At 37.1% G+C, this 24,723-nt stretch overlaps 2 protein-coding genes across 12 annotated transcripts in view; both read right to left on the bottom strand.

Annotated features, from left to right (window-relative positions):
* Positions 1-12,252, bottom strand: part of camk2b1 (calcium/calmodulin-dependent protein kinase (CaM kinase) II beta 1) — an 89,363-nt gene extending 77,111 nt beyond the window's left edge. For all 10 annotated transcript variants that reach the window (XM_055162161.1, XM_055162163.1, XM_055162162.1 and 7 more), the window contains exons 1-2: positions 11,954-12,252; positions 8,667-8,761 (exon numbers count right to left, since the gene is read on the bottom strand). In XM_055162161.1, coding sequence (XP_055018136.1) covers positions 8,667-8,761; positions 11,954-12,015 — 157 coding nt within the window. In that variant the 5' untranslated portion in view covers positions 12,016-12,252. The remainder of the gene's footprint in view (positions 1-8,666; positions 8,762-11,953) is intronic.
* A 1,489-nt stretch (positions 12,253-13,741) lies between these two features.
* Positions 13,742-24,018, bottom strand: si:dkey-13n15.2 (protein transport protein Sec24D). Of its 2 annotated transcripts, XM_055161698.1 has the most exons (20): positions 23,834-24,018; positions 22,964-23,537; positions 22,780-22,871; positions 22,232-22,343; positions 21,347-21,474; positions 20,963-21,098; positions 20,101-20,210; positions 19,889-20,001; positions 19,187-19,378; positions 18,507-18,603; positions 18,322-18,426; positions 18,035-18,202; positions 17,651-17,750; positions 16,351-16,499; positions 16,132-16,270; positions 15,927-16,048; positions 15,192-15,371; positions 14,676-14,873; positions 14,517-14,606; positions 13,742-14,067 (listed from the first exon to the last, which is right to left on the bottom strand). In XM_055161698.1, exons 2-20 carry the CDS (start codon positions 23,508-23,510, stop codon positions 13,927-13,929), a joined length of 2,919 nt encoding a protein of 972 aa, XP_055017673.1. In that variant the 5' UTR covers positions 23,511-23,537; positions 23,834-24,018; the 3' UTR covers positions 13,742-13,926. The 2 variants fall into 2 exon arrangements, with proteins under 2 accessions (XP_055017673.1, XP_055017674.1); XM_055161699.1 differs by lacking the exon at positions 14,517-14,606 and having other exon boundaries at positions 13,925-14,067; positions 14,663-14,873.
* Between the last annotated feature and the right edge of the window lie 705 nt (positions 24,019-24,723).

The following is a 24,723-nucleotide window of genomic DNA, read 5'->3' as shown; positions in this document are numbered from 1 at the left end:
AAATTAAACGTTTGAAAGCAGAAGGAATAAAATAATTTATAGCATCCCACTTTCTACTGTGCAAATTAGAAATACAAGTCTGTGTTGTAGGAATACAAAGCAAATATTAATCATCAAAATAAATCACTATCTGTTCCTCGAGGCAAACTCTGTCCAGAAACTGCAGCGGTGAACCAGCTCACTCACTTGGCCCGTGTTTGTGAGTTTGTGCTGGGGCTGTAACAAGCAGCTGTCAGGAACAACAACAGAGGTCAGGAGAAAACCGTTAGCTTGACTCCACTAAAAATAGTTTGTTGTCTCCCACATTTAGTCCATCAATGTTGACATTTGGTAAGCGCGGCTAGTGGTTTATGACTTAATTAATCAAATACAGAAAGAGTCAAACTGATTTGTGCAAAATATATCTACAAGGTAATCTATAGTTTATACAAATAAGTAAAACAATACACTGCACTTCCCTTTTTCATACATTTCTGGTAGCAGTATTGTAGAACCCTTCCAACAGGACTCTTGTGAGCGTTTTAAGCCATGTTATAATGCTTTTACCTCCTCAAAAACATACCTGGAGTTATGTTTTGTTGCATTCACACACACTTGACTAATCTTGGTTAATTATTAGTCCATTTACATCTCCAAAGCTCAATATGCTCCGCTCATGCGATATCATGTAATGGTAGTTTTCAGGTTAACAGCTTGGTGTATGGAGTTTAAAAACATAGTGGAGCACTTCCTGTATTACCACTTGACATCTAAAGGTGGCACAGAGTGTTTTAGTCTGGGAGGAGAACTGAGCCTAAATATTGGGGATGTAATAATAATCGAAATATTGTGATATTGTATCACAATATATCGAATTGCAATTCTCTCCACTTGAATTAAGCGTTATGGTGCAGCATTAGCTAAAAAAAAAGAGAGGGAACTACATAGACCAGGGGTGGGCAAACTACGGCCCGGGGGCCGTATGCGGCCCTTTAAACCTTTTAATCCGTCCCGCCGAACTGGAATAAATTACAATAATAAACCTTGTTGATGTTTTATTTGTCATGCATTTCCAGTGTTTCCCAGTAGATGGCGCACTATATATACATTGAGTTGCGGCGTATTATGTTGGCCGCAATGCTTTATGGGAAAGTGTTCTTACAGGAGTTATTCGGACCATGAGTGAAGTAGGTGGTGCTTAAGATATAAGACTGCACTGCTTCAAGTTTGAGTTGGTAAAATCAATGAAAGAAACCTAAGGACTCTAAGTTGTAATAATTAGTGTGTACAATGTTTTGGAGTCAGGTTTTATCACACTCACAGATGTGTATCTGTGGTTATATGGCATGAGCTTTGTTTTTGAGCTGTTACCAGTCATTTTCGGAGACGGTGAACACATGATACACATTCACTTGTGGTGTGCCGTGGAACAGGTCTCAACAGTTTTGTGTGCTGAATCTTTCACAGTAGTGATGAAACTTGTAGCGCGTCTGAAGTCCTAGATAAATGTGAATAAGAATGTAGTGAATCTGAGCTCTTAACACATTATGTCCTGTCTTCTGTCCGGCCCTACAGTCAAACTTTAGGACCCTATGTGGCCCGCTAGCCAGAAAGTTTGCCCACCCCTGACATAGACCATGATCCTTTGCTCCATTTCAGTGTAAACTACATGAATAAATAACAGTTCTAAGCACTTTTACGTTCTTTGGATTTTGGATCTTGTCAAGGCATTTTAAGAGGAAAAAGTGTCATGTTGACAGTTTTGTTAGCGTCCATAAAATATCACAATACATAGATGTATATTGTGAAAATATCATACAGAGAGATTTGGATATTGTTACATCATGAGCCTCCCCACGATATCGTAATAAATATCATATCGTGAGGTTCATACTGTGACGATATCGTATCATGAGACTTGGATATCGTTACACCCCTACTAAATATGCAAGGCTTTTGTGTTAAATATGTGTGAACAAAACAAAACACAACTCCAGGTATATTTGTGATAAGGAACAATATAACAGATCAGAAAATAGCGTAATATAGGCCCTTTAATCTGCATCAGTTAAGAAAGGTCACCCACCCCTAACCCCAACCATAATGTAACTAACAAGTCCTCAGCAGAGAAAAGCTTATCTATTATTATTATTTCTCCGTGTATCCGTCTGAACCCTAAATAATCTGGGCGTGGAGAGGAGGGCAGCTGACAGAGTGCACTAAGTGTCAAACTGGTTATAAGCGTCTGCCCCAGTGAGAGGCGAAAGGCAGAATCAGATGAGAGTCCCGTGCTTAAGGCATGCAGCAGGCGCACGGCCCGGAGCTGCCAAGTGCCCCGGCTTCTTCTACTGCATGACACCCTCCCTCCTGCCCCTCCTCACTTATCTCCACTCCCTCCCCTCCATCTCCCATCTCCCCACCCAAAACACGCGCTTCTCAAATCCAAACACAATCCTGGCTTTCAGCTCAATAACCTTATCATGGCAAATCAGTAAATACAAGCAACAATCTGAACCAAGACATGTTTTACTTAAAGCTCCAATATTCCACAAAATGGACTCTTTAAGCCACATTAAAATGCTGTTAACTCATCAAAAACATACCTGGAATTGTGTTTCATTCACACATGTTTGAGTAATCTTGCATTATTAGTTTGTCTACATTTCTAAAGCTCAAAATGCTGTTTCACCTTGTGACATCATGCAGTGGTGGTTTTCAAATTAACAACTACTGTTTACATTTTGTTCAGTCAAGACTGGCAATTTCAGAACTGAAAATATCTAAATAAGTCTAGTGAAGGTGTATGGAGTTAAAAAACACAGAGGAACACATCCAGTATCAGCTCATGACATCACAAGGTGGAACAGAGTATTTTCTGTTTGAGAGAAGGACCAAGACTAAATATGGCATAAATAGTGTAATATGGACTGTATGTAATATAGGACTGCAAGATTAAACATTTTAAATCTAAATCACAATCTACACTATGAGTTAGCTAATTGCAGACGCTTCATTTATTTATACAAACATAATGGCATCTGCAGGCAAAATGTCTTATCGTCACAAGGGTTTGTTGTGTAAAATAAAGGTGGGGATTATCAAAAGGGTTTCAGTACAACTGCTGTTTTGAAGATGTAAAACTTGAGTATATAATTTTTAATAAAAATTTGATTTAAGGACTGCAAAAAGAACTGAAAGCACTCCACATTGTGATGTCATGCAGTAATGCAGGAAGAGCTCCGTTGTGTTTTTAAACATACACCTTCACTAGAATAATTGTTATCATTACGCTCCTGGAATTGTCAGTCTCATTTAAACAAAAGCTAAAAGGAAGCTGTTAACTGCGTCATGACATCACAAGGTGGAAGAGAGCATTTTGAGCTTTGTAGACAAACTAATAATAAAGAATTACTCAAACGTGTGAATGAAACAAAACACAACTCCAGGTATGTTTTTGATGAAGTAACAGCATTATAACGAGACAATTTTGTGTAATATACGACCTTTAACCACAAAATTTACCACATGACAGCACATTAAAACAACATTTTGCTAATCTAATAGTGATCGCAAAATGTGAAGAAAAAAAAAACAAAACAATTTCACCTTTGTGCATTTTTGTTCCATTCTACATTAGTCTAACTTCGTGCATAGAGCCCATAGTAGTGGAGACCCATGTGCGATAGGTCATGCAGCTATAAATAGAAGTGGGAGTAGAAGTAGCACGGACCATTTCTTGAACATGGCTCATCCATTAGTAAAGAGAAGTAAGAGTGTGGTACTAGTATCGTGCACCGGGCAGTCAGGTCACATCAGCTCAGATCCAATGAAACGGGCCCAGCACCCAAGCACTAGAATGGCCCAAGTGAAATGTATCTCAAGAATGCAAGCTAAACTGTGAGGGTGAATTATTTATCATGTGTATGTCTGTGCAAACACTGGTCTTATCAAGCTAACCTCCATATTAGCTGTTAGCATGCCAAGAACATATAGAGCAGCTGGATTAGTTAGCGTAGCTTTAATCTTGTTAACAGAATGCAGTTTGTTGCATAAGACAGAGAAACTGAAGAGATCTTTAGCTGTCAATGATAAAACAACAGAACAGCTCATAGAGAGTTTGTTTTTGTATGCAGGGAAGGTTAGCCATCAGCAAGGACATGAAGAAAAACACAATTCTAGTGTTAAAGGGCCCATATTACGGTATTTTCAGATTTTTAATATCATTTGTTTCAGCCCTGGAATTGCCAAGCTCATCTAAACAAATGGTAAAAGGTTAGCCTGATTCATCAGCCAGTTTCACTTCATGGAAACCGTCAGATTTCGCAGCATTAGGATTTGTTCACTTGATGATAGGCAGGTACTTTCTTTCGTTGCTATTTGGTCGTGACATATGTAATGCGCCGCTAACGTAGCTAACTGGTATAATAAGCTTTTCCCAAATCCTGTGGAAAGAAGGGCAATAACGTCTTTCCCCTTGATAAAATTCAAACAACATTCTCTTTGTTCCGGTTTTAAATCCTCGATCTTGGGAATCATTGCCACCACAGAATGTATGGCTCTTCGCTGATTGGCTGATGCCCGTACTCACACTTCGGGGTTCTTGCAAACCGTCTAGTGTATTCCGATTCCTGACCTAGCTGCTGGAGAGAAGTGAAATTGAGCGAAGGCACTAGATGGCGCCAGCCTGGCTACTAAAAGGTAGCTGTTAATGTGAAAACTACCACTTCATGACATTACAAGGTGGAAGAGAGCATTCTGAGCTTTGGAGATGTAGACAGGCTAATAAAACCATTACTCAAACACATTTTTGTTTTTGAGAAGGTTCCAACATGTCTTAAATCTCGCAGGAGTCAGCTTTGCACAATAGAGAACCTTTAAATGAGGAGTACGTGACTGTTCTTGTAATTGAGCACATTTTGTTTGATTTCACACCTATTACATTGTAAAGGCTGCCATTTGTGGCCAGAGTGTGCGCTGTCTGCCTGTAATTCCAAAACTTTTTATTGATCTCAAACCCAGAAGAAAGATTCTGATTTATGATACGAGTGTTTACCATTACATCACTGTCTGAAAAAGCCATTATTGATCTGTCTAGAATTGTACATGTGAATACAAGAGATGTGCCAATAGCCTTGTGAGAAACATGCAAGATAAATTTAAATGTGTACATACTTCCTACTTTTAAGGTTTGAAAATGAGGTGTCCCAGATTTAAGAGACGCAAGGACTCACAAAACGAAAATCTGAACTAAAAATCTAGACAGAAGGTAGACGGCAGGAGCAGACAGTAACAACATTCTTCTTAATTATTACCTGATGTTATTTAACGGTATTTTAAGAGAAATCTTGTCAAGGTCTTCTCACACAATCATAAAACAATAGATAACTTGTATTTTTTAAATTATAAACGGCAAATACCCTAGCCTAACCTAACTTTTTGTGTTAATCCTCATAATATGGACACATTTTAGATTGTTATTATAGACATGCTTGTTCTTCCAAAGTACAGTTCCAGTGTGTCCCTGTGCGAGTAAGAGAGTGGCCCAGTGTAGAGCCTCCTGAGAGTGGGACCTCAGGCTCAGGTTACAGGAGTTGGGGCAGCAGGAGATTTACGCTGAGCAAGTGGTGCAGGGAAGGGCCACTGGGAAGAAGGTGTTATATTAAGAAAAAATAATATTAAGAAATTATTTTGATTATTCTGATTTTACCAAAAAATATATATTTACAGGCAACTCAGGACCTGAAATACATATGCAGAGCAGCAGGGTAGTGATTAGAGATATCAGGCCAATATTTGGACTTTTTAGCAGATTGACGATTGGCCTAAAATCTCAACCATAGGCCGACGTTTTGTTTTGATCAATTTGCTTTATATTAACACTTTAATATGAAGAGATAGCTTCACAAAACATGAAAACAAGGCTCTCTTATAGAATTGCGGTAAGTTTGTTGTTTAAATTACAGAAATCTGCTCCACATCACATGTCAGCCCAAAAATATCGACAGAGCTTATCAGTCATTGGTTGCTCCGAGTTCAAAGCAATTGCTGTCGACAAAACCCATATCGGTTAATAGTAGTGATAGAACTTTGAACTGTATCATAGTCTGTATAAAGAAGTGAATTAAGGGAGTGTTACAGGGGCAAAATTGGCAAATGGTTCCTACAGTTTGTAAATGTGTATTACTTATAGATTAGGTTAGTTTATTTGACATATGTAGTTAAAAAACACATTGGAAAAACATGGGTAAAAAGCTAAACGTACATAAAGAGATAGTAAAAAACAAACAAAAACATGAACAACAATCGACAATCATTACAGAAGACAAACTGACACTGTGAAATAAACAAAACACAAAGATTAAGTAGCTGTCTTATGACCAATGAACTAAATCAACTTAGAATTGTCATTCAGTTTTTGCATGAAACAATTACAGCTACAAGCCAGCCCGTTTAGGCTGGAGCTGCTGTCAAACTTGTGTGAATACGCCATTGTCTTTTTGTCAAGCTCAAAACTCCATTGTGATAAACTCTCCTACGCTTTGCCATCTGAGAGGCTAACGCTAACTGCTAACTCTTATATAACTGTCTACGCTGAAGGTGGAGTGCGACCACTCGAACAGGGAAACTATGCACAAATTATTCATCTCTTTGTCATCCTCTTCAGGTTTATTTTAGCACATAACATCGGACAGGAACGATAAGAAGAGCCATAGACAGGTGTACAGGTGCTAAAGGTTGTTTTATGTCAACTTGCTGTGCCATTCTCAGTGAAAGGAAGAATACTTCAAAAATATATTTACTTAAAATACTGAATACACAAATTAAAATGCACTTTGCAATGTATTTCGTCACATGGGCCAATCACAGTACTGTATTCTGAATACTATGAATACTTTTACATAAAGTCGCATTATATCATAGTGTAAAAAACATGATCTAAAATTCCAAACAGCTTTATGATGCACAGTGTGTTATGCATTCATTTATGTTTAATTACAGATGAGAAATCGTACATGCACTCCCTGTAAAAGCTATGCGTCATGTAATCCTTTTAATTTAGGAAAGTGTATTCTGTATACCATCAAATGAAAGAGTAACCACATTACAGATACTGAAAATTAGTATTCAGAATATATATTTTCAGATACTTCCCAACACTGGTGATTCCTGATTATAGCTTATTTGGGTGACTGCAAAACGTTTAACCAAGGTTTCATTCTACGTTTCTGGTCCCATCAAAACAAGAACGTATTTGTGAAAGGTGCACCGTGTAACTTTTCTGATCATCTCAATGAAGATGTTATTGTTTTCCCTAAAATGTTCCACAGTATCATGTGAAATGTATTTATTTCTACAGAGACAAGTGAGTGACACCAACAGTCCTAGTTACTGGTCAGATCTGGGGAGAGGTGACCTTTCTCACAATATGGAATTCATGCTTTTCAATGTATTTTAGCAGAAAAAGGACCTGCATTAAATTAATATAGATACCTTTAATGCCATATTTTGAAACAATCTAGGCAAAGCAATAAGATCTCCAGAAAGTGGGTAGCAGGACCCTTTACCAGAACAACTATAATATATTAAAACAGGTGAAAGATCCTATATTACACTATAAACCATGTTGGAATGGTGTTACCTCCTCAAAAACATACCTGAAGTTGTGTTTTGTTTCATTCATACGTGTTTAAGTAAACCTTTGTGAGTCTGCCCACATCATCAAAGCTCAAAATGCTCTGTTCCACCTTGTGATTTCATTATGTGGTAGCTTTTAAACTAACAGCTACATTTTACTTTTAGTTTAGTAGAGATTGGATATTCCAGGGCTGAAATTATCAAAATGATTCTGGTAAATGTGTATGGAGTTTAAAAACACAGTGGAGCACTTCCTGTATTACAACATGACATCACAAGGTGGAACAGAGTTAGGGATGTAAAAAATATCCAAATCTCTCCGTACGATATCACGATATGCATCTCACTGTCTGATATTTATTGCAATATTTTGGAGAGGCTAATATAATTGTAGATGGGACTTTTTTGCTTCTAAAATACCTTGACAAGATTTTGGTGTGAATTATTTCCGGCATAATCCCAAGAATTCAAGTAAAAAACATATTTCTTCATGTTGTTTGCACTGAAATGAATCATGGGATATGTAGTTCCCTCTGTTTCTAAGCTGTTGCTACTGTAAAACCATGCATTTAAGATAAGGAACTTCTAATTCTTGTAATTGTGACAGCTCACAATATTATTGTGAAACTTCTGACAAATACGATATTTTGGTTATTGTTACATCCCTAAACAGAGTGTTTTCTGTTTGAGAGCAGAACAGTCTATATATGCAGGGTTTGTGTTAAACTTGTGTGAATAAAACAAAACACAGTGTTTTTGATGAGGAACATTATAAAATAGATCAGGAAATAGTGTAATACAGGCACTTTAATCTGTAAACCATTAGTAAACCACTTAGGGACCAGTGTGAAACATATGGACTATTACAAATCATTACAATCCTATCTGCAGTTAAGTACAGTCACCAATAGACATTTCACTGTAATGATCACTCAGCTGTTAGTGCTGTGGATTCAAAGAAATAACACAATTATTCAGTCATTAAACCTTTCATTTTAGGGTCAGAGTTATTCTTTGTTAAAAGTGAAAGTAAAATTGAGCAACGCACTCACCTCTCGCAGACAGCTTTTTAGTGTTGATGATTTTGGCAGCATACTCTTGTCCTGTACACAGCTTGACACATCGGCGGACAACTGAAAAGGCTCCCCTGTAAGAAAAATACAAATAAATCACGTTTCTAGGACACCAACAATTGCCTAAAAGTGTTATAATATTCAGGTGTATGTTGTTTAATTAGGAGCGTGTTCTGCACAGGTGGCACATTAGCAGCACAACAAAGAGGACTTGTGGACGCTTGTGGACATGTGTTGCAGAAATCCTCCTTCTTAATAGGCTCCCATGAGGTTTCTCTCGCACAATCAGCACAGATCAGCAGTAGATGTACGGTGAGGAAAGAATTTTTGTCCATGATATGATGTATAACTGTTGTATAACACTATAGTTTAGTTTAAGGTGGGCTAAGGGGTGCATGACATGAGAAAAAAAATATATATATATATCATGATTTTTTTTTAGAGCATAGAGATTGCGATTTCAAATTCATAATTAAAGAGCCTGTATTGCCCTACTTTCTGATTTATGTTATAATGTTGTTTCCTCATCAAAATCATACTTGGCGTTGTGTTTTGTCTCATACTAGGGCTGCTCAATTATGGGAAAAATCATTCACGATTATTTTGGTCAATAGTCAAATCACGATTATTCAAATGATTATTTTTTTAGTTACACGATGCATTTATTTAGAATTTCCCTCTCTCAAAAAAAACCCCAAAACACTTTGCTATTGATAATTTATGCAAAACCTTCAAAATGAAAATATAGGCTACAAATGTGTACCTAAGAGCAGTTTTGCAATTTATAAAACATAAAATGAATAAAATATACTTTGAACATGAAATAAGCCAGAGAAAAACATATATTAAGCACTTTGAATTACTTTGTGTACGAATTGTGCTATACAAATAAACTTGCCTTGCCTTGCCTATATGTATTCAAAATAATCTATATATTCAGCTGTTCTACAATCACAGTATTTAAAGAATAAATATACTAATTTATATATATTTTTTTTAATATCCCAAAATAAACTTTGTTAAGCTTTTAACTCTTTTTAATAAGTTTGGAGATTGTTTGACACAGGAAATCGAAATCGCGATAAAAATTTTATTAATTGCACATCCTTATCCCATACACACTTCTTCTTCTCTCAAACAGAAAAACAACGTCCAACATGTGGTAATACAGGAAGTGCTCCAATGTGTTTTAAACTCCATTCACCTGCACTAGAAGCATTTGGATAATTTCAGCCCTGGAATTGCCTCTCTCCGATGAACTAAAGGTAAAAGGTAGCTGTTAACTTGAGAACTACCACTGCATGACATCATAAGGTGGAAAAGAGTATTTTAAGCTTTTGGAGATGTAGACAAACATGTGTGAATGAAACAAAACACAACTCCAGGTATGTTTTTGAAGCATTTTGTTTGTTTTAGTTGCTCTATCATAAAATGAAATATGAAAAAATAACAAGTCTATACCATCACTGTATCTTCTAAATCACAAGGTTACATGTTTGTTTGTTTTTTTTCATTTGATGCATTTTGTGATTCTTGGCAGTGTGACATTCAAAAGCAGTGCCGCCATTGTGTTTTGCGTAGCCATGACAACAGCAGCAGATAAGCGCCGCAATGGAAGGAGGGATCATCACACAATCTATGTAGTGATGTGATTTACGCCACAAGAAAATGTATACCCTTATTAAAATATAGAATAGGCTGCATACACAGAGAGCAATCTAAATGAAAAAGAGGATGAGGAGCGTGAGCCACCTCCTATCTCATATTCATAACTGTGTCGTAATATGAATTAAAACTAAATTAGGTCTACTGTAAAATGTTAATGTAAAGTAAGGCATAAATTATAGCCTACCCTAACCTTATCATTAGTTGTACCTTTTTTATATATTAAATTAGTGTTTTATATCTTTCTATTTTTGTTTTTGTTTTGTTAATGACTGCCTAATATGGTTGCAAATTGTTTTATCACAGAGACTGTAAAAAGAAAAAAAAAATTATCCTACACATAAACCTTGGCCTTAGTAGTTTCAGGAACTGTAACTGATTTGCCTGAAATGTTCCACTGTATGGCATTAAACATATTTGAATTGAAGGCATTTTTAACTAGTAAAAACTCTTAAAATACCCATTGTGCAAAGTGAATATCTGTGTTTATTTTTACTATTATTCCAATAAACATAATAGCAGATACACAATAATGAGATGCATGGTGGTAGTTACGGAAATAAGCAATTCTAGTGTTTAGGAGATACATACATGTTTCCTCAAGAGAAAAATAATAGATATGCAAGTCTTTTGTCCAGTGTTGGTGAATGTAAACTCATAGTGGGCATTAAAAGTCCTATATTACACAAAATCAAAAAAATCTATTACACAAAATTGACTCTTTTGAACTTAAAGCCACTTTTATAATACTGTTACCTCCTCAAAACACACTTAACAGTTGCGTTTTGTTTCATTGAGTAACCCTTTATTATTAATCTGTCTACTTCTGCACAGCTCAAAATGCTCTGTTCCACTTTGTGATGTCATATTATGGTAATTCTTAAATCAAGGACTGCATTTTTACCTTTTGTTCTGTAGAGATTGGCAGTTCCTTGGCTGAAATCTTCCAAATTATTCTTGTCAAGGTGTATGTAATTTAAAAACACAGTGGAGCAAGGTTTAAGAGAAGAACTTAACATGTGTGAATGGAATAAAACACAAATACAGTTATGTTTTTGATGAGAAAACAACATTTTAACATCAGAAAATAGCGTAATATGGGTCCTTTAACCGTAAAACTCTACAAATGACAAGTACTAACGCTCTGATCGAAGCTATGAGCACAATTCCTAAACAGTAATAGCTGGATCACCATACTCAATTGTTCATTTATTTATTTACTTCTTACGCTTGTGTCCTAATGGCAAATGTAAGGCAACACGCATAGATAACACTTTTACTTGATAATAATAGCTTAATAACACTTATGTCACTGCAACAACGTGTTCAAAACGCGAACATGTGCGCGAGGGGGGACGCAGGACTCGTGTGGACTGTGGAGGGAGGAGAGGGAGCAGCGTAATGTTATTTTGAGAGCTGTCATCCCGAAAAAGCGTGCATGCACACTCGGTCACACACACCCCATCAGCAGCAGCAGAAGCAGCGGTGGTGGTGGTACATAGAGCTGGCCTGGTTTGCACACTCTACTCCATGTTCCCTCCAATCTACACCAATTACCAGCAACCCAAAGCGTGCCCATTTTTTGCCCGCACAATACTCACTTCCCCAGCTCTTCGTAGAGTTGATACTCGTCAGTGAATCGCGTACAGGTTGTCGTAGCCATTTCTATCCGCTATCTCTCGGGCTCAAGCGTCTCCAAAAATCTCACCGCTGATGTCGGTTCAGTAGGCGACGCACAAAAACACGGGTCCGCCCAGCAGCTACAGAGCTAGGCCGGTGGAGCGGGGAGACGTCTTCTAGCGGGGGCTGAGAAAGGGCAGGTTGATACAGAAAAGGCGAAGCTACGGTCTCTCAGGCAGGGGTGGTGCTCTCAGTGCCCGTCGGTCTCTGCGCTCTTTGGAGAAGCGACAGCGCGCCACCGACTACAGCTGCCAAGCGCGCCGATCAGTGCGCTACAACTTCCCGCGAGGTTTTTCAAAATAAAACACACCATAACAAGGATGAGCAGATATTTATGCCCCAGCATGTAACTTTTTACCAGTAAAATGAAAAAGGTTTAGTCTTTATTTTCATTGCACTGGAATATATCGAAAAACATGCGATCTTTCCCTGGGTGGGCTTGCATCTTCACAAACCTGACTTTTATTTGACCTATGTTTTTGTCATTATTTTATTGCACTTTAATATACAGAAAAATATGTGACCTTTCTTTGCTTGTTTCTCCACACACTTGACTTTTATTTGCCCTGTTTTTGTCATTATTTTATTGGATTTTAAAATAAAGAAAATATGTGACTTTTCTCTGAGTGGGCTTGCAACTCCACAAACCTGACTCTTATTTGACCTATGTTTTTGTCATTATTTTTATTGCACTGTAATATATAGAAAAACATACGATCTCTCTCTGAGTGGGCTTGCATCTCCACAAACCTGACATTTATTTGGCCTGTTTTTGTCATTATTTTTATTGCACTTTAATATATAGAAAAATACGTGACTTTTCTGAGTGGGCTTGCATCTCCACAAACCTGACACTTATTTGGCCTCCTGTTCATTTGCGTGGAAATGTTGGTCCTTTGGCTACAATATTCCACGATTTGGTATAAAACTCTTCTGGTTAACTAACTTTCTGTTTTAATGGAATCATGCATTTGATTTCCACCCCCTGGAAGTTACATACTATCACTTTAAGTTCATGCTTGTACAGTTATATTGTTGAATTGTATTAATCAACATAACAAATATGAAACACATAACTGGGGGCAACAAAACTAAAAGAAATTGCGGCAATTTAATTAAAACTGGAGACATTAATACTTTTTAAAGATAAAGTAAATCCTTTCATAACAGCTCGTATGTTGCGCTGTACTTTTTCTAACTTGACAAAATCCACCTGACGTGGTACAGCGCTCTGTGCTGAACTGCCCCCTGGCGGAGAGCGTGCGTAAAACCAGTGCAGAGTGCGGACTTCCAAACATGGGCAAATCTGAGTGAACCTTTATTTATGAGTAGTGAGTAAGTATAAAGGGTTGGACCAAAGTGGGTGAATAACCAAATGTTACTAAGAAAAAATTAGTTTGAAGATGAAATATTTCTAAAAATTGCTTTAGTACTTTTGTAGTGGTGTGTTCATGGGCTCCCTGTTACATAAAACATTTTGAGGACTTTTTCCCATTAAAAATACTTACTTTAAATAGTGTTCACTATGGGGATGGTCCTATTTTTTCATCATTTTGAAATCCATGAATAAGTGGATTAATAATTTTTTTTTTTTTTAAAAGATACATAAAATGTACGTTATAATAAATTGTTTTGTTCCTTCTCAACCAATTTGCAGTTTATTTTTTAGTTAAGAAGCTAATAAAAAAAATAAAATGGACAGAACATACTTCAGGCATCACACACGCACGCACACACACACTTTATTAAAGACCCAAGATATGCTTGAAAATACACACCATACACTATCAATTCATATTTTAGCAGCTTTGAAATAATAAATAAATCACCCTTCTGTCTGTTCATATTGCCCACACTGTGTTGGCTTAACCCTGGACAGTCAAGTGGTTTAAAGTCATTGCAGCAATCGTACTGAGTTGACATGGAGATGGTAGAGAAAGTCTGCATAGGACGCTCCTCCATTGGGGCTCTTATCCTCCACTAGGTGACGCTGTAGAGCCTCTTCACAACTGTCACCTTGCTTCACCACCCACAGCTACACAAAAACATAGATAATCGCTGTAACATCTGTTCTTACTGGTTTAAAAACAACAATGCAAACACTGCAGAACCAGGGATGCCTATACAGGCCATTATATCAGAGCGAGTCAAATGTGTTTATACATTAGTGACATGCTATTTTAGTCATTATTGTAGAAATTGTTAATTGATATGGCAACAAGAACCCTCACTTGAATCCCACGGGTACAATCTAGAAACTCAAGCGATGAGCCCATTCTTACTTGCTTGTAATCCAAAATAGAGATTGACAACATACATCCTACTTTTTTGTGTAACTGTGAATGAATACATTATTATGACTTTTGTTATCAGTAAAATCACTAAAATCTAAGAACACAAATACTTAAAGAGCACATATTGTGCTTGTGTCTGAAACATAATCATAATCTAAGACATTCATCACATTAAATTAGCTAAATTTACCTTTCGAGTCATGGGAAAGTGAGAGTTCAGTGAGCTGATGATGGACCGCACGTAAGTAGAGAGAGGGCTTTCAAAAACAGGAAGCTTTGTCTAATAAAACAGAAAATTTTTTTTACTTTCTCAAGGCTTTAAAATATGAAATCTACCTGATTCTCTCACCTCTCCGGAGGGCAGGGAGTAGAAGAAGCTGGTGTTGAAGAGCTCCATTAAGACCCCTGTTGGTACCTGGCGGCCCACCCAGAGCAGGAGAGTGAGAGGGGCGTTCACCAAATAGAGTCCCTCTGATTCAAGACTGGCAGAGCAGCAGCGTATCGCCTCTTCTAGCTTTGGAGGGTCTGAGCTGTCCACTGTCAGTGGCTGTAAATAATGAGACAAAATCTTCACAATTTGAAACACAGTCCTTCTTATATAAAGGCTTCACATTCTACAGCCAAGTAACATGTTTTTGTCATGCTTGGAAGCCATGCTGGTATATTTGCAAACAGTAATTGATCATGATGAGTCCATATTATTTATGTTACGTCAGGTATGGTGAATGGCAATTGCAGCCCAAGACAATAGCTCGTTCAAGATTATATTCACTAAAAGACTTAGATTAACTAACATTAATCAATAGACAAAAAATTGTTCTTGCCCCCATTTGGGAGCATGACATTACCACATCTGAAAACTGACCAGACGCAGGAGCTGAGGGTAGAAGTGGATGGCAGTGCTGGTGGGGTCCATGTTGAGGACCTGACATCTCTGCTGGAGTCTTTGGGGCACAGAGCTCCGGAGGCCGGGCAGCAGCACTTCGCTCTTCCTCAGACTGTTGATGTAGACGGGTAAGGCCCGCAGGTACTGAGGGAGCACCAACTGTACACAGCAAGCAGGTAGGCAAGTGTTGTTACTCTGCCACATCAGGAAGATAATTTGGTACTACTAGGGCTGGGTGATATGTCCAGAAAATTACAAAGATATTTTTTTCTTGAATTGATCAGTGTTGTTAGCTTCTGCAGAGATATTTAGTCCATTACAAGCAGCTAACATACATGAAACTTCACACAGACAGTTGCTCCCTCTTTTCTGTATCACTCGAGGAAAAACTAAAACTAAACACAACACTTACAGTCAGGAATGAAAAAGCTACTTGGATGAGAGGCAAAAGTATTTACTAAAAAAATTTAACCTTCTTTTGCTAGTATACATTTTTAAAATCATGTAAGATGTAATGTAATGTGTAATATGAAATTTAATATATTCCTCCAAGAGAGCATATCATGAGACAGCGCTGAAAGTTAGACAAGGTAAGGCCAGCATAAATAACATAAAAACTATTGGTGTTGCACAGTAAAATAGTATATGGACTACATAAACATGAATATACATATAATGATTCATTTGGCATATTGTAAACCACATATTGTTTACCTGTCCAGCTGAAACTGAGGCAGAACAGCAGTGTTTTCTGTAACACGCCAAAGCCTCAGTGATTTGTGTCTGCAGTTCCTCCCTCAGCTCCTGCAGGGGGCGCTCCAGCACTGCACAATACACTGCAAGAACATGTCAATGCAAATTATCTAATCCATGTAGTACTTCTAAGACTCAGAATACTACTATTGTCTAAAGAGCCTACTTTTCTTGCTGTAGAAAGTTAACAGGGTTTGGGCCTGGTAATGCCTAAAAGCATCCTGTAGGTGGCGTGAGCATTTTAGTACGACTGTATGAACCCTGGTTCTCCTCTCTCCGGTTGATGTGCTGTAAGACAGACCGGTCTGGAGAGCAGAAAGAGTCACAGAATTAAACAATATGCCTTCAAATATTACAAAATGTTACATCTTGGAAAATAACTTACTTGTATGACTACTCCTTTTTTTTCATCCAAGTTTCTGATATGTTCCAGTTCCAAAGCTAACGTCGTCCTCCAATCAACAGCCGCCATGGGAACAGATGAGGGGTTAGGACCGGGCAGGAAGAGGCCATAACAGCCCAAAACACGCATATCTGCAAAAATGAATAAAAACAAGCATTTATCTCACATCTAACAATGTATGAAATTATTATTAACTCTTTAACTACAGACACTGTTAGAACCAAATCATTGTAACTGCTAAACCTGCTGATGACGCACTTGAATTGTAATAGTTTGTAGTTTCATGTATAATAAAGCATAATTTAACTGTCATCATGGCTTTTGAAATCACATTTTTTATTAGGCTCAAGTGCCAGAGGCTGGCGAAGGCCCTATTGGTATCGCAAAGCAATGCTTGGGAAGTGAAATGGCGCAACGTGACTCGCCCGTATTGACCAGGGACCCTTGCCATGATGTAGCAATTCCCTAGAGCTTTCCAAAAATGTATAGTTTGTTGGTCAAAAAGCAGAACATTGTTCTTGCATCAGAATCTTATTAGGCCTGAGCCCCGACAGGGCGTAGGGCCTATTGCATTTGTGACGACGAGCACATGGGCAACAATGAGAGCAGGGGTGAATGCACGAGGACGTCGTGCAGCTTCGTCCTTGGAAAATAATTATAATTGATACATGCATTAAAATACTATCATGAAAGTTATGTTATGTGAACAATGTTAACCCACAGACGTTGCCTGTAAGTGCATCTCTAACAAGACTAAATTTTGCAATTTTCTGAACTACATTATAATGTCACCAAAATATATCTGAAGTTGTGTTTTGTTTCATTCACACATGTTTAACACACAAACCCTGCATATTTAGGCTGAGTTTTTCTCTCAAAAAGAAAACACTCTGTTCCACCTTCAGATGTCATATACAGGAAGTGATTCACTGTGTTTTGACACCTTCAGGAGAATCGTTCGAATAATTTCAGCCCAGCGATTTCTAATTTCTGCTGAACAACAGGTAAAAGGTTGCAGTTAACCTGAAAACTACTGTGTCATGACATCACAAGGTGGAACAGAGCATTTGAAGCTTTGGAGATGTAGACAGACTAATAACAAAGGATTACTCAAACACGTGTGAATGAAACAAAACACAACTCATTATAGTGACATTATAATGTAGTTCAGAAAATTGCGTAGCTTAGGCTTGTTAAAGATGAGGTAATTATAACAGGGCTTAAAGCTCACAAGAGTCAGTCTTGTACAATATAGGACCTTTAAATGTTAGAATGTGCTTACCTTTAGAAACACAAATTTTAAGCTCAGCCCGGAAGCCTGTGTCCATCATAGCAAAAGTTCTCTTCAAATCAGCAGAAAAACGCTCTTTGTCCATTTCACCCTGAAAATAAGGAAGGTAGAAAAAAACGCAACTTAGCAAAAAGCAGTAACAGAACATTGTACATTTGAATGTTGTTATTCAGATAAAAAAATGCATGTAAAAAATAATAAATAAACACTTGATTTATTATAAAGATATATGCCATACACACATAGAAACATTTTATTATTATTATGAGTTGCTTTATAAATTATTATGTGTGATTAATGTAATCTCCAGAGTCAGAGGTGTTAATCAAATAATTTTAATGTGATGTAATAGTTGTCAGAGTACATATGTTTTACCTGAAGGTGGTTGTAGGTGTTCAGAGCTCCTCCTGTTAAATAAGGAATGTGTCCCGGCCAAGCCCCGCCCACCAGCTCTTGTGACAGGTGAAACAAGTGAACGCTACAGCCCTGACGGACACAGTCTCTGACCAATGACACGGCTCCTTCTGATGGCTGGAAGATGGACTATGAAAAAGCAGTACAAAAATACATGTCATTAAAGCCATTACTAAGAATAATTGTAGTAACTGTTCATAGTACCGTAGTTGCACCTCATTTTATTAATGCAAAATATTAGTGTTCACCTTTGGTTTACTGGAGCCAAAGAACCCTGAAGATGTCTGCGTAGTTCCCATCTCGATTAAAGGGGCGGCATGGAAGACCAACAACTTTCCAGGACAATTTAAAGCCTAAAAGGGCACATATGTTTATAATTAAGCAACAAAAAATGATGGTCAATTCACATATACACAAAAATTTAGATAGAGACCTGGAATATGGCTAATGCTGCTTTGACTGGCAGCTCTATAGGAACTCCACTGGAATCAGTTTGTTCTGGGCTGAACTGAGGAATAAGTTGCAAAACACTGAAAAGTAAAAACCCAAAACACAATTAAATTTGTCCTTTTACAGGAATAGCACGATCAGAAATGTATGTTCTTTTAAAGACACAAAAATTTTACATTTTAAAAAGGGATCCAATTAGAGATGTCAAAATGATGTTGTTAATCGAGCATTGTGTTTATTCAGGTCACAATGTAATCGCAAGAACTAAAAACAATAATCATAAAAACGTAAGCATTTTCTATTCACCCCAAAAAGTTCAACAAAATGCAATATGCTTTTATTATCTATTATTTATACCATATTTACTTAACTTCATCATGTAGATCACAAACTAGAGCAATGGCAATGTATTATAAAATGGGAACACAAGGAATTTTGGTGTGCGACGCTCAAAATGATCTTAATACTAAAATTTGATATTGTGACATGACATCACTAGATCCAACATATGGTTAATATGCAGTGTAGTTCAGTTCAGTTCATTTATTAGAGCAAAATGAATTTATGATATCAACATGAAATTACTACTGAACATACTGTGCTGCATTACAATTATGCTCAAAAAGAAGCAGGAAGAAGTGTAACCTTATAATGTGTAATTACCTGTTAACACTGTGCACACAGTCTTTTAGAGGAACCAAGAGCCCGCTGGATATGGGCAGTTGAAGTTCATCAGTCTCAGTGATCACGAGCATGTGTGGGCGGGACAGGGCGGGGCTCAGGTCGTACAGGTGAACTCTGCTGTCATACGTCATCAAACCCACACGGACATCTGACAAAGAGTCTTCATCCTCTCTGAAAGCAAAACAGTGAACAAACTAATAGTGATTTCTTTGTCAAGTCTTTGGGATCAGCATAGTAATATTTCCTAGTTCTTAAAATGATTACTGTTTAGTGGGAAAGTACTCGTGGTAGACATTAATAATAATTTTACATAAATCAAATCTAGTCTAAACTATGCACTTAAATTGAAAGAGTCGTTCCAAAGACTAGCTCCTTTTTTAAACAACCTGCCAACCTTGATTGTTAAGAATTTACTCTTTGAAATAAAGTGTAAACTAAATCCTTTTACTACATATTTGCCAGATACAAAGCTTTCATTCATGTTGTCTCCTTCAGTGTTTAGTGTTTGTTCAGTCTACAAAAATGTAAGTAATAAAAATAAAACTTTCAGCTCTTTTTATAAATGAGATTTAAATTTGAACCACTTGTGATCAAGAGCCGTGATACACTAACAAGTACACTAAGGTCATATTTTACTATCTCTGGGTGAAAAAATGAAACAGTTTGATATAAATATATTACCCATTCAGGGAAGCAAGCAGAGTGCGTATTTGATGTGTTATGAACTCTAAATGACCTCCTCTCAGAGCTTGAACAGACACGTCTATGGCCAGCAACAGTACTGCAGATTCACCCTAAGAAGAAGAAATAAAAATAGATAAGAAATACTGAATTTAGTATTCAATAAAATTACACAAATGAAAATCACCCTGCACCCTTATGCATAAACTAACCTTTTGAGAGTGGATGACCTCATATGACCCCATACTAAGTTCAGGTCTTTTCTTCTTATCCACTCTAACACCTTCAACTCCTTTGGTTGGCTGGTAAAACTGCCACGGTACTATAACATAAGATAGATAAGTATATATTCAATACGTCATTATCATCATCTTTATTCCGGACTCATGGTACATTTTTAAAACAGACAAGGACAATGACAAAACAACAAACATTTATGTTTTTAAAAGACAACCATACCAGTGTCTCCACATATTGGACTGATATCTTATTGCACCAAATTATATTTGTGAGATTATTATTTCATTTTCTGATTTGTTAATCCTGCAAATAAAACTGTACATTAAAATTCTTAGTGCAGCTTGCAAAGTGCAGTAACAAACATCTCTGTTGCACTCATCCATTGTGGCCTCCTCAAAAGCACCACAAAGCATCATTGTAGGCCAACTGCAGTCTTTGCAAACTGGCTTTTTTGTAATTGATCCACAGGTGGCTGTATACAATAGTGTACAATGACTTAAATATCAACTTTAAGTAATTTGTACAAGAACTAAACTTACGCATAAGAGCATTTGCCTGATCATAGAGCGTCCTACACTGTCTATATACAGAAGATCAAAATAGTAGTTTTGACAATTCACTAAATTAGAATATTAGTATTTTGTCTAAAAAAGAAAACTGCAATACAGATGCAAGTGGAGTCTTACAAACAATAGTATAAGTTGATCTATTGTTATTTGTGTTTCATTGTACAGTTCACCTTTTATGTGATACTTGAGCCTCAACTAGGACATTTACAGCCGTATTATTCTAATTATCATAATTATTGCCCACCCCGAAAAGAAAAGATTTTACCTTCACTGAGCTTTCCACAGAATGGGCAGGAGTACCTCTGCCCACAGTCCTGCCAGCCCATAGCAGGACACATAAAGGCACCACAAGAACCACAACCTGCAATACATTCGGACTCTGTGCAGTCTGGCAGGGAATTCTGGAGGAAAAAAAAATACAGTTTTGTTTATCTATTCAAACAATTTTTTTAGGTCTGCAGGGTTTGGGGGAAAATGTGCAATTCTGAGTATGTATTGCTATTAGATTAGACTGAAACATGAATTAATAAACTAATGCAAGAATCTTTTTTTTTTTTTTCAGTTTGATGATGATGTATCGTGCAGCCCAGTTCTGATTGACATATTCGATCATTAAATTTGGTTAATAAATATAGAAAAAATACCATACCTGTCCAAAGTTGACTCCGGCCAGAGGGGAGATGAGAGCTCCCAGCGGTAAATGACTGAGCTGAGTGGTCTGAGCATCACAGGGAAAGCAGTACGTAGAAGCTCGGATGGCAAACGGACTTGCACTGCCTGAATTTCAAAGATACAATATAGACAAAGTGTTTACATCCTGAAAGTATGTGATTGCATTGAGTAGAGTGTAACAAAAAGAGGTACAGGAGTATGTGAGCATGTAGTAGAAGATACTGGGAATAATTTCAGATTTTCAGGTTTTCCTCTATAGTTAAAGGTCCTATATTACACAAAATTTATTACCCTTGTGAACTTTCATCCATGTTAGAATGTTGTTAACTAATAAAAAACATATATAGAGTTGTATTTTGTTCCATTCACACATAACTGAGTAATCCTGCATTATTAGTCAGATCAACATGCTCAGTTCCACCATGTGATGTTATGAAGAGGTAGTTTACAGCTTCATGAGTAAGCTTTACCCTTTGTTGAGTTCCAGATCTGAAATAATCCAAATTGTATTGTGATTGCATGGGGTTTAAAGATACAGTGGAGCCCTTCTTGTATTACTTTATGACATCACAAGGTGGAACATGGCGTTTTCTGTTCCCGTTCTCTCGGAACAGAAACAGAATATATCCAGTATCCTGGATTTGTGTGTTAAAAATGTTGTGAGTGAAAGAAAACACAAAACAACAGGATAACATAGATCATAAATAATGTATTATAGGCCCTTCAGTTGTATGATTTTAGGTATCTTTTGGTAGGATAATTATTAAAAGAAGAACGTATAAAGATGCATTTTATTTATCACAGACAGGGATACTGAATAAAAAGGTGACAATTATGAGATATAGTTGCAGATTGGTGTTACCTTTGTCCTCTATAGTACAGGACGTAGTGGGTAAAGGAGGAAGACGAGAAGGAGGCTCAGAGACATAGACTTTCCCCTCCCATTGGGCCTGATCCTCTGCCATTACTTTTACCTGGGTCAGAGATACACTTTAATCAATTTTATATAAAGAATAGTTCTATACAATAATCGATATCTAGATACTAAGAAATATTAGTTTTGAAAATAGCTACTGATCCATATATAAAGCAGCTGAAGAACACATCTTAAAATTAAAGCCACTGCTATTATATTGTGTTGAAAATCAGTCTATTCACTAAAACAATATTATTTTTATCATTGTGGCGTCAACATCAATACAAAGATTCAGCTTTTTTTTAGTATCAAAATAGAGTTGCTTTTTTTGACTAATCTGTATGCAAAATAAAGATAATAGGCACAATATTAACTTCAGAAAAGAATAAAAAGCTAAAGAGTTAATTGGCAAAATGTTGTACATGTTGTAACTAAACAAAGAGAAATAGCTCCAACAGACAGAAAGAAACAAAAGCAACAATATTAATACTTACAGCACTGGGAAGAGACTCAGGGTCGAGCCCATAGCGCGACTCAGAGCTTGGAGACAGCCCAACTGCTTCAGGAACAAAGTGCTTTACAGTTCCTATAGGGGGAGAGCAAATATATAATTATCTGCCAGCCTTATTATTATTATTTTTCTTCTTTTAACAAAACTAAAATAAATGACAAACTCACCTGGAGTTGTAGTTGTCCACTGAGGCTGCTGTTGAATTGGTGATGTTGGCGATGAATAATTTTGGATAAACCCAGCAGAGTCCACACCTACAGGCTGAAAAGGACTGTAGAGCTGATTTTGATTTGTATTGTCGTCATATGTGTAATGATTATGGGAAGAATTATTCTGAAGGGGAGACTGGGGTCCATTCAGTAACCTCTGATCTGAGATATGTTGCTGAACAGGAGCACATATTGATTGATGGTTAATTTGAGAGGGGTGGGGAGGTGGGGGTTGCAGCTGCAGAGACCCATTGGAGATAAGAGGAAGTGAAGAAGGTGGTTTTGCAGGATAGACTGAAGAATCGTAGCAAGTACCAGACCAGTTTGTGTTTTTTAACTGTGAGTGGTTAAAGGATGACTCTGGGTGATGGGGGGAGGTCAGGGTGAGATGCTGAAAAGTAGAAATTGGGTTGTGATGGTGCTGAAAAGGGGAAATTGGGGACCAGCTGTTTTGTCCCGCCCACTGCTGAGGGGAAGCCGCGCTCTGATTGGCTGAAGACTCCATCCTTCACCACCACCATCCCTGTCTTTCCTAGGAAATATACAACAAATAGAACATAAAAAAATTGATACATGTAGATGAAATGCAAACTAGAGCTACTAAAATTAACTCTTTAATACACGTGCACAGGATGAAGTCAAAGATTGGTGCACAGAAAGTAGCCTGCGAAATGCTAACACTGCAAAAAACGTGCCACAAGCATTGCTTTAAATTAATAGGTGCTGCTTAACTTTATATTATTTCATTCACGAGCGATAATTAAGATAGGTCTTAAATTATCATCATATTTCTAGCAGTAGTATTACAATGAACGCAGCATAACCTACCTTGGTTTAGCGGAAACGATGGTTGGCTTCACGGCATGCACAGGACTCGATCGATTTACTGCGCTGTGTCTTTACATTTCCAATATTATAGTTTATTTGCTTAAGTTAATTGACCATAACCCACATTTGCTATAACAATTATCTTGACCGCAAAGAGGAAACGGTGCCTGATTCCGCATCTTCAGTTTTGCATCAAGGCAAAGACATTTACTTAATCACTTCCGTCTTTCCTTTCAAAATAAAAGCGTGAACGTTAAAGGCGACATATTATGTAAAATTAACTTTAGCGAGTTTTTAATCGTGGTGTTCCCTCAACATTGATTTACCCAAAGTTGTATTTTGATTAACTGATTCATGCATGTTTGAGTAATCCTGCATTGTCTTGCATTTGAGAGTTCAGAAAGTTTGTTTTCACCTATCCCCTATCTCCACCCACAGCTTTTACTACTTTACTTTAAATTATTCTAAAAACACAGACTCTAAGACATAGATGTAAAAACGTGAATAAAATGGCACTATGACTATACAAAGATCGGGGCTATCGGTCCAGCATTATTGACCAGGAACTCAATGCTCCTGGTTTAATTTTTAGGTCATATTTGACCAATATTATAGTTAACAGTGAATAAACAGTGAAGTGGTTTTCTGCATGTTATAGTTTCATACTAAAAAGTATATACTAGGGGTGTGCAAAAATATCAAAATATCAATATATCGTATCATTTAATGTGCTGATACAGTGTGGATATCATGGCCTGCTGTATTGATATATCGCCAAGAGTAGTTTTTGGTATATTTTACTAAACTATTGTTTGTTGTTACAGTGCTACAGTTTTGTTGCTTGTTTAGAGAAAAGAAAGTCTTTTATGCAACACATTGACATATTCACT

This window comes from Boleophthalmus pectinirostris, unplaced genomic scaffold (genome assembly GCF_026225935.1).
Source record: "Boleophthalmus pectinirostris isolate CB_2022bp ecotype Guang Dong unplaced genomic scaffold, ASM2622593v1 HiC_scaffold_4, whole genome shotgun sequence".
Lineage (NCBI taxonomy): Eukaryota > Metazoa > Chordata > Actinopteri > Gobiiformes > Gobiidae > Boleophthalmus > Boleophthalmus pectinirostris.
Note: the sequence above shows the minus strand (reverse complement) of the source record. Positions and strands in the feature narration are given on the sequence as shown.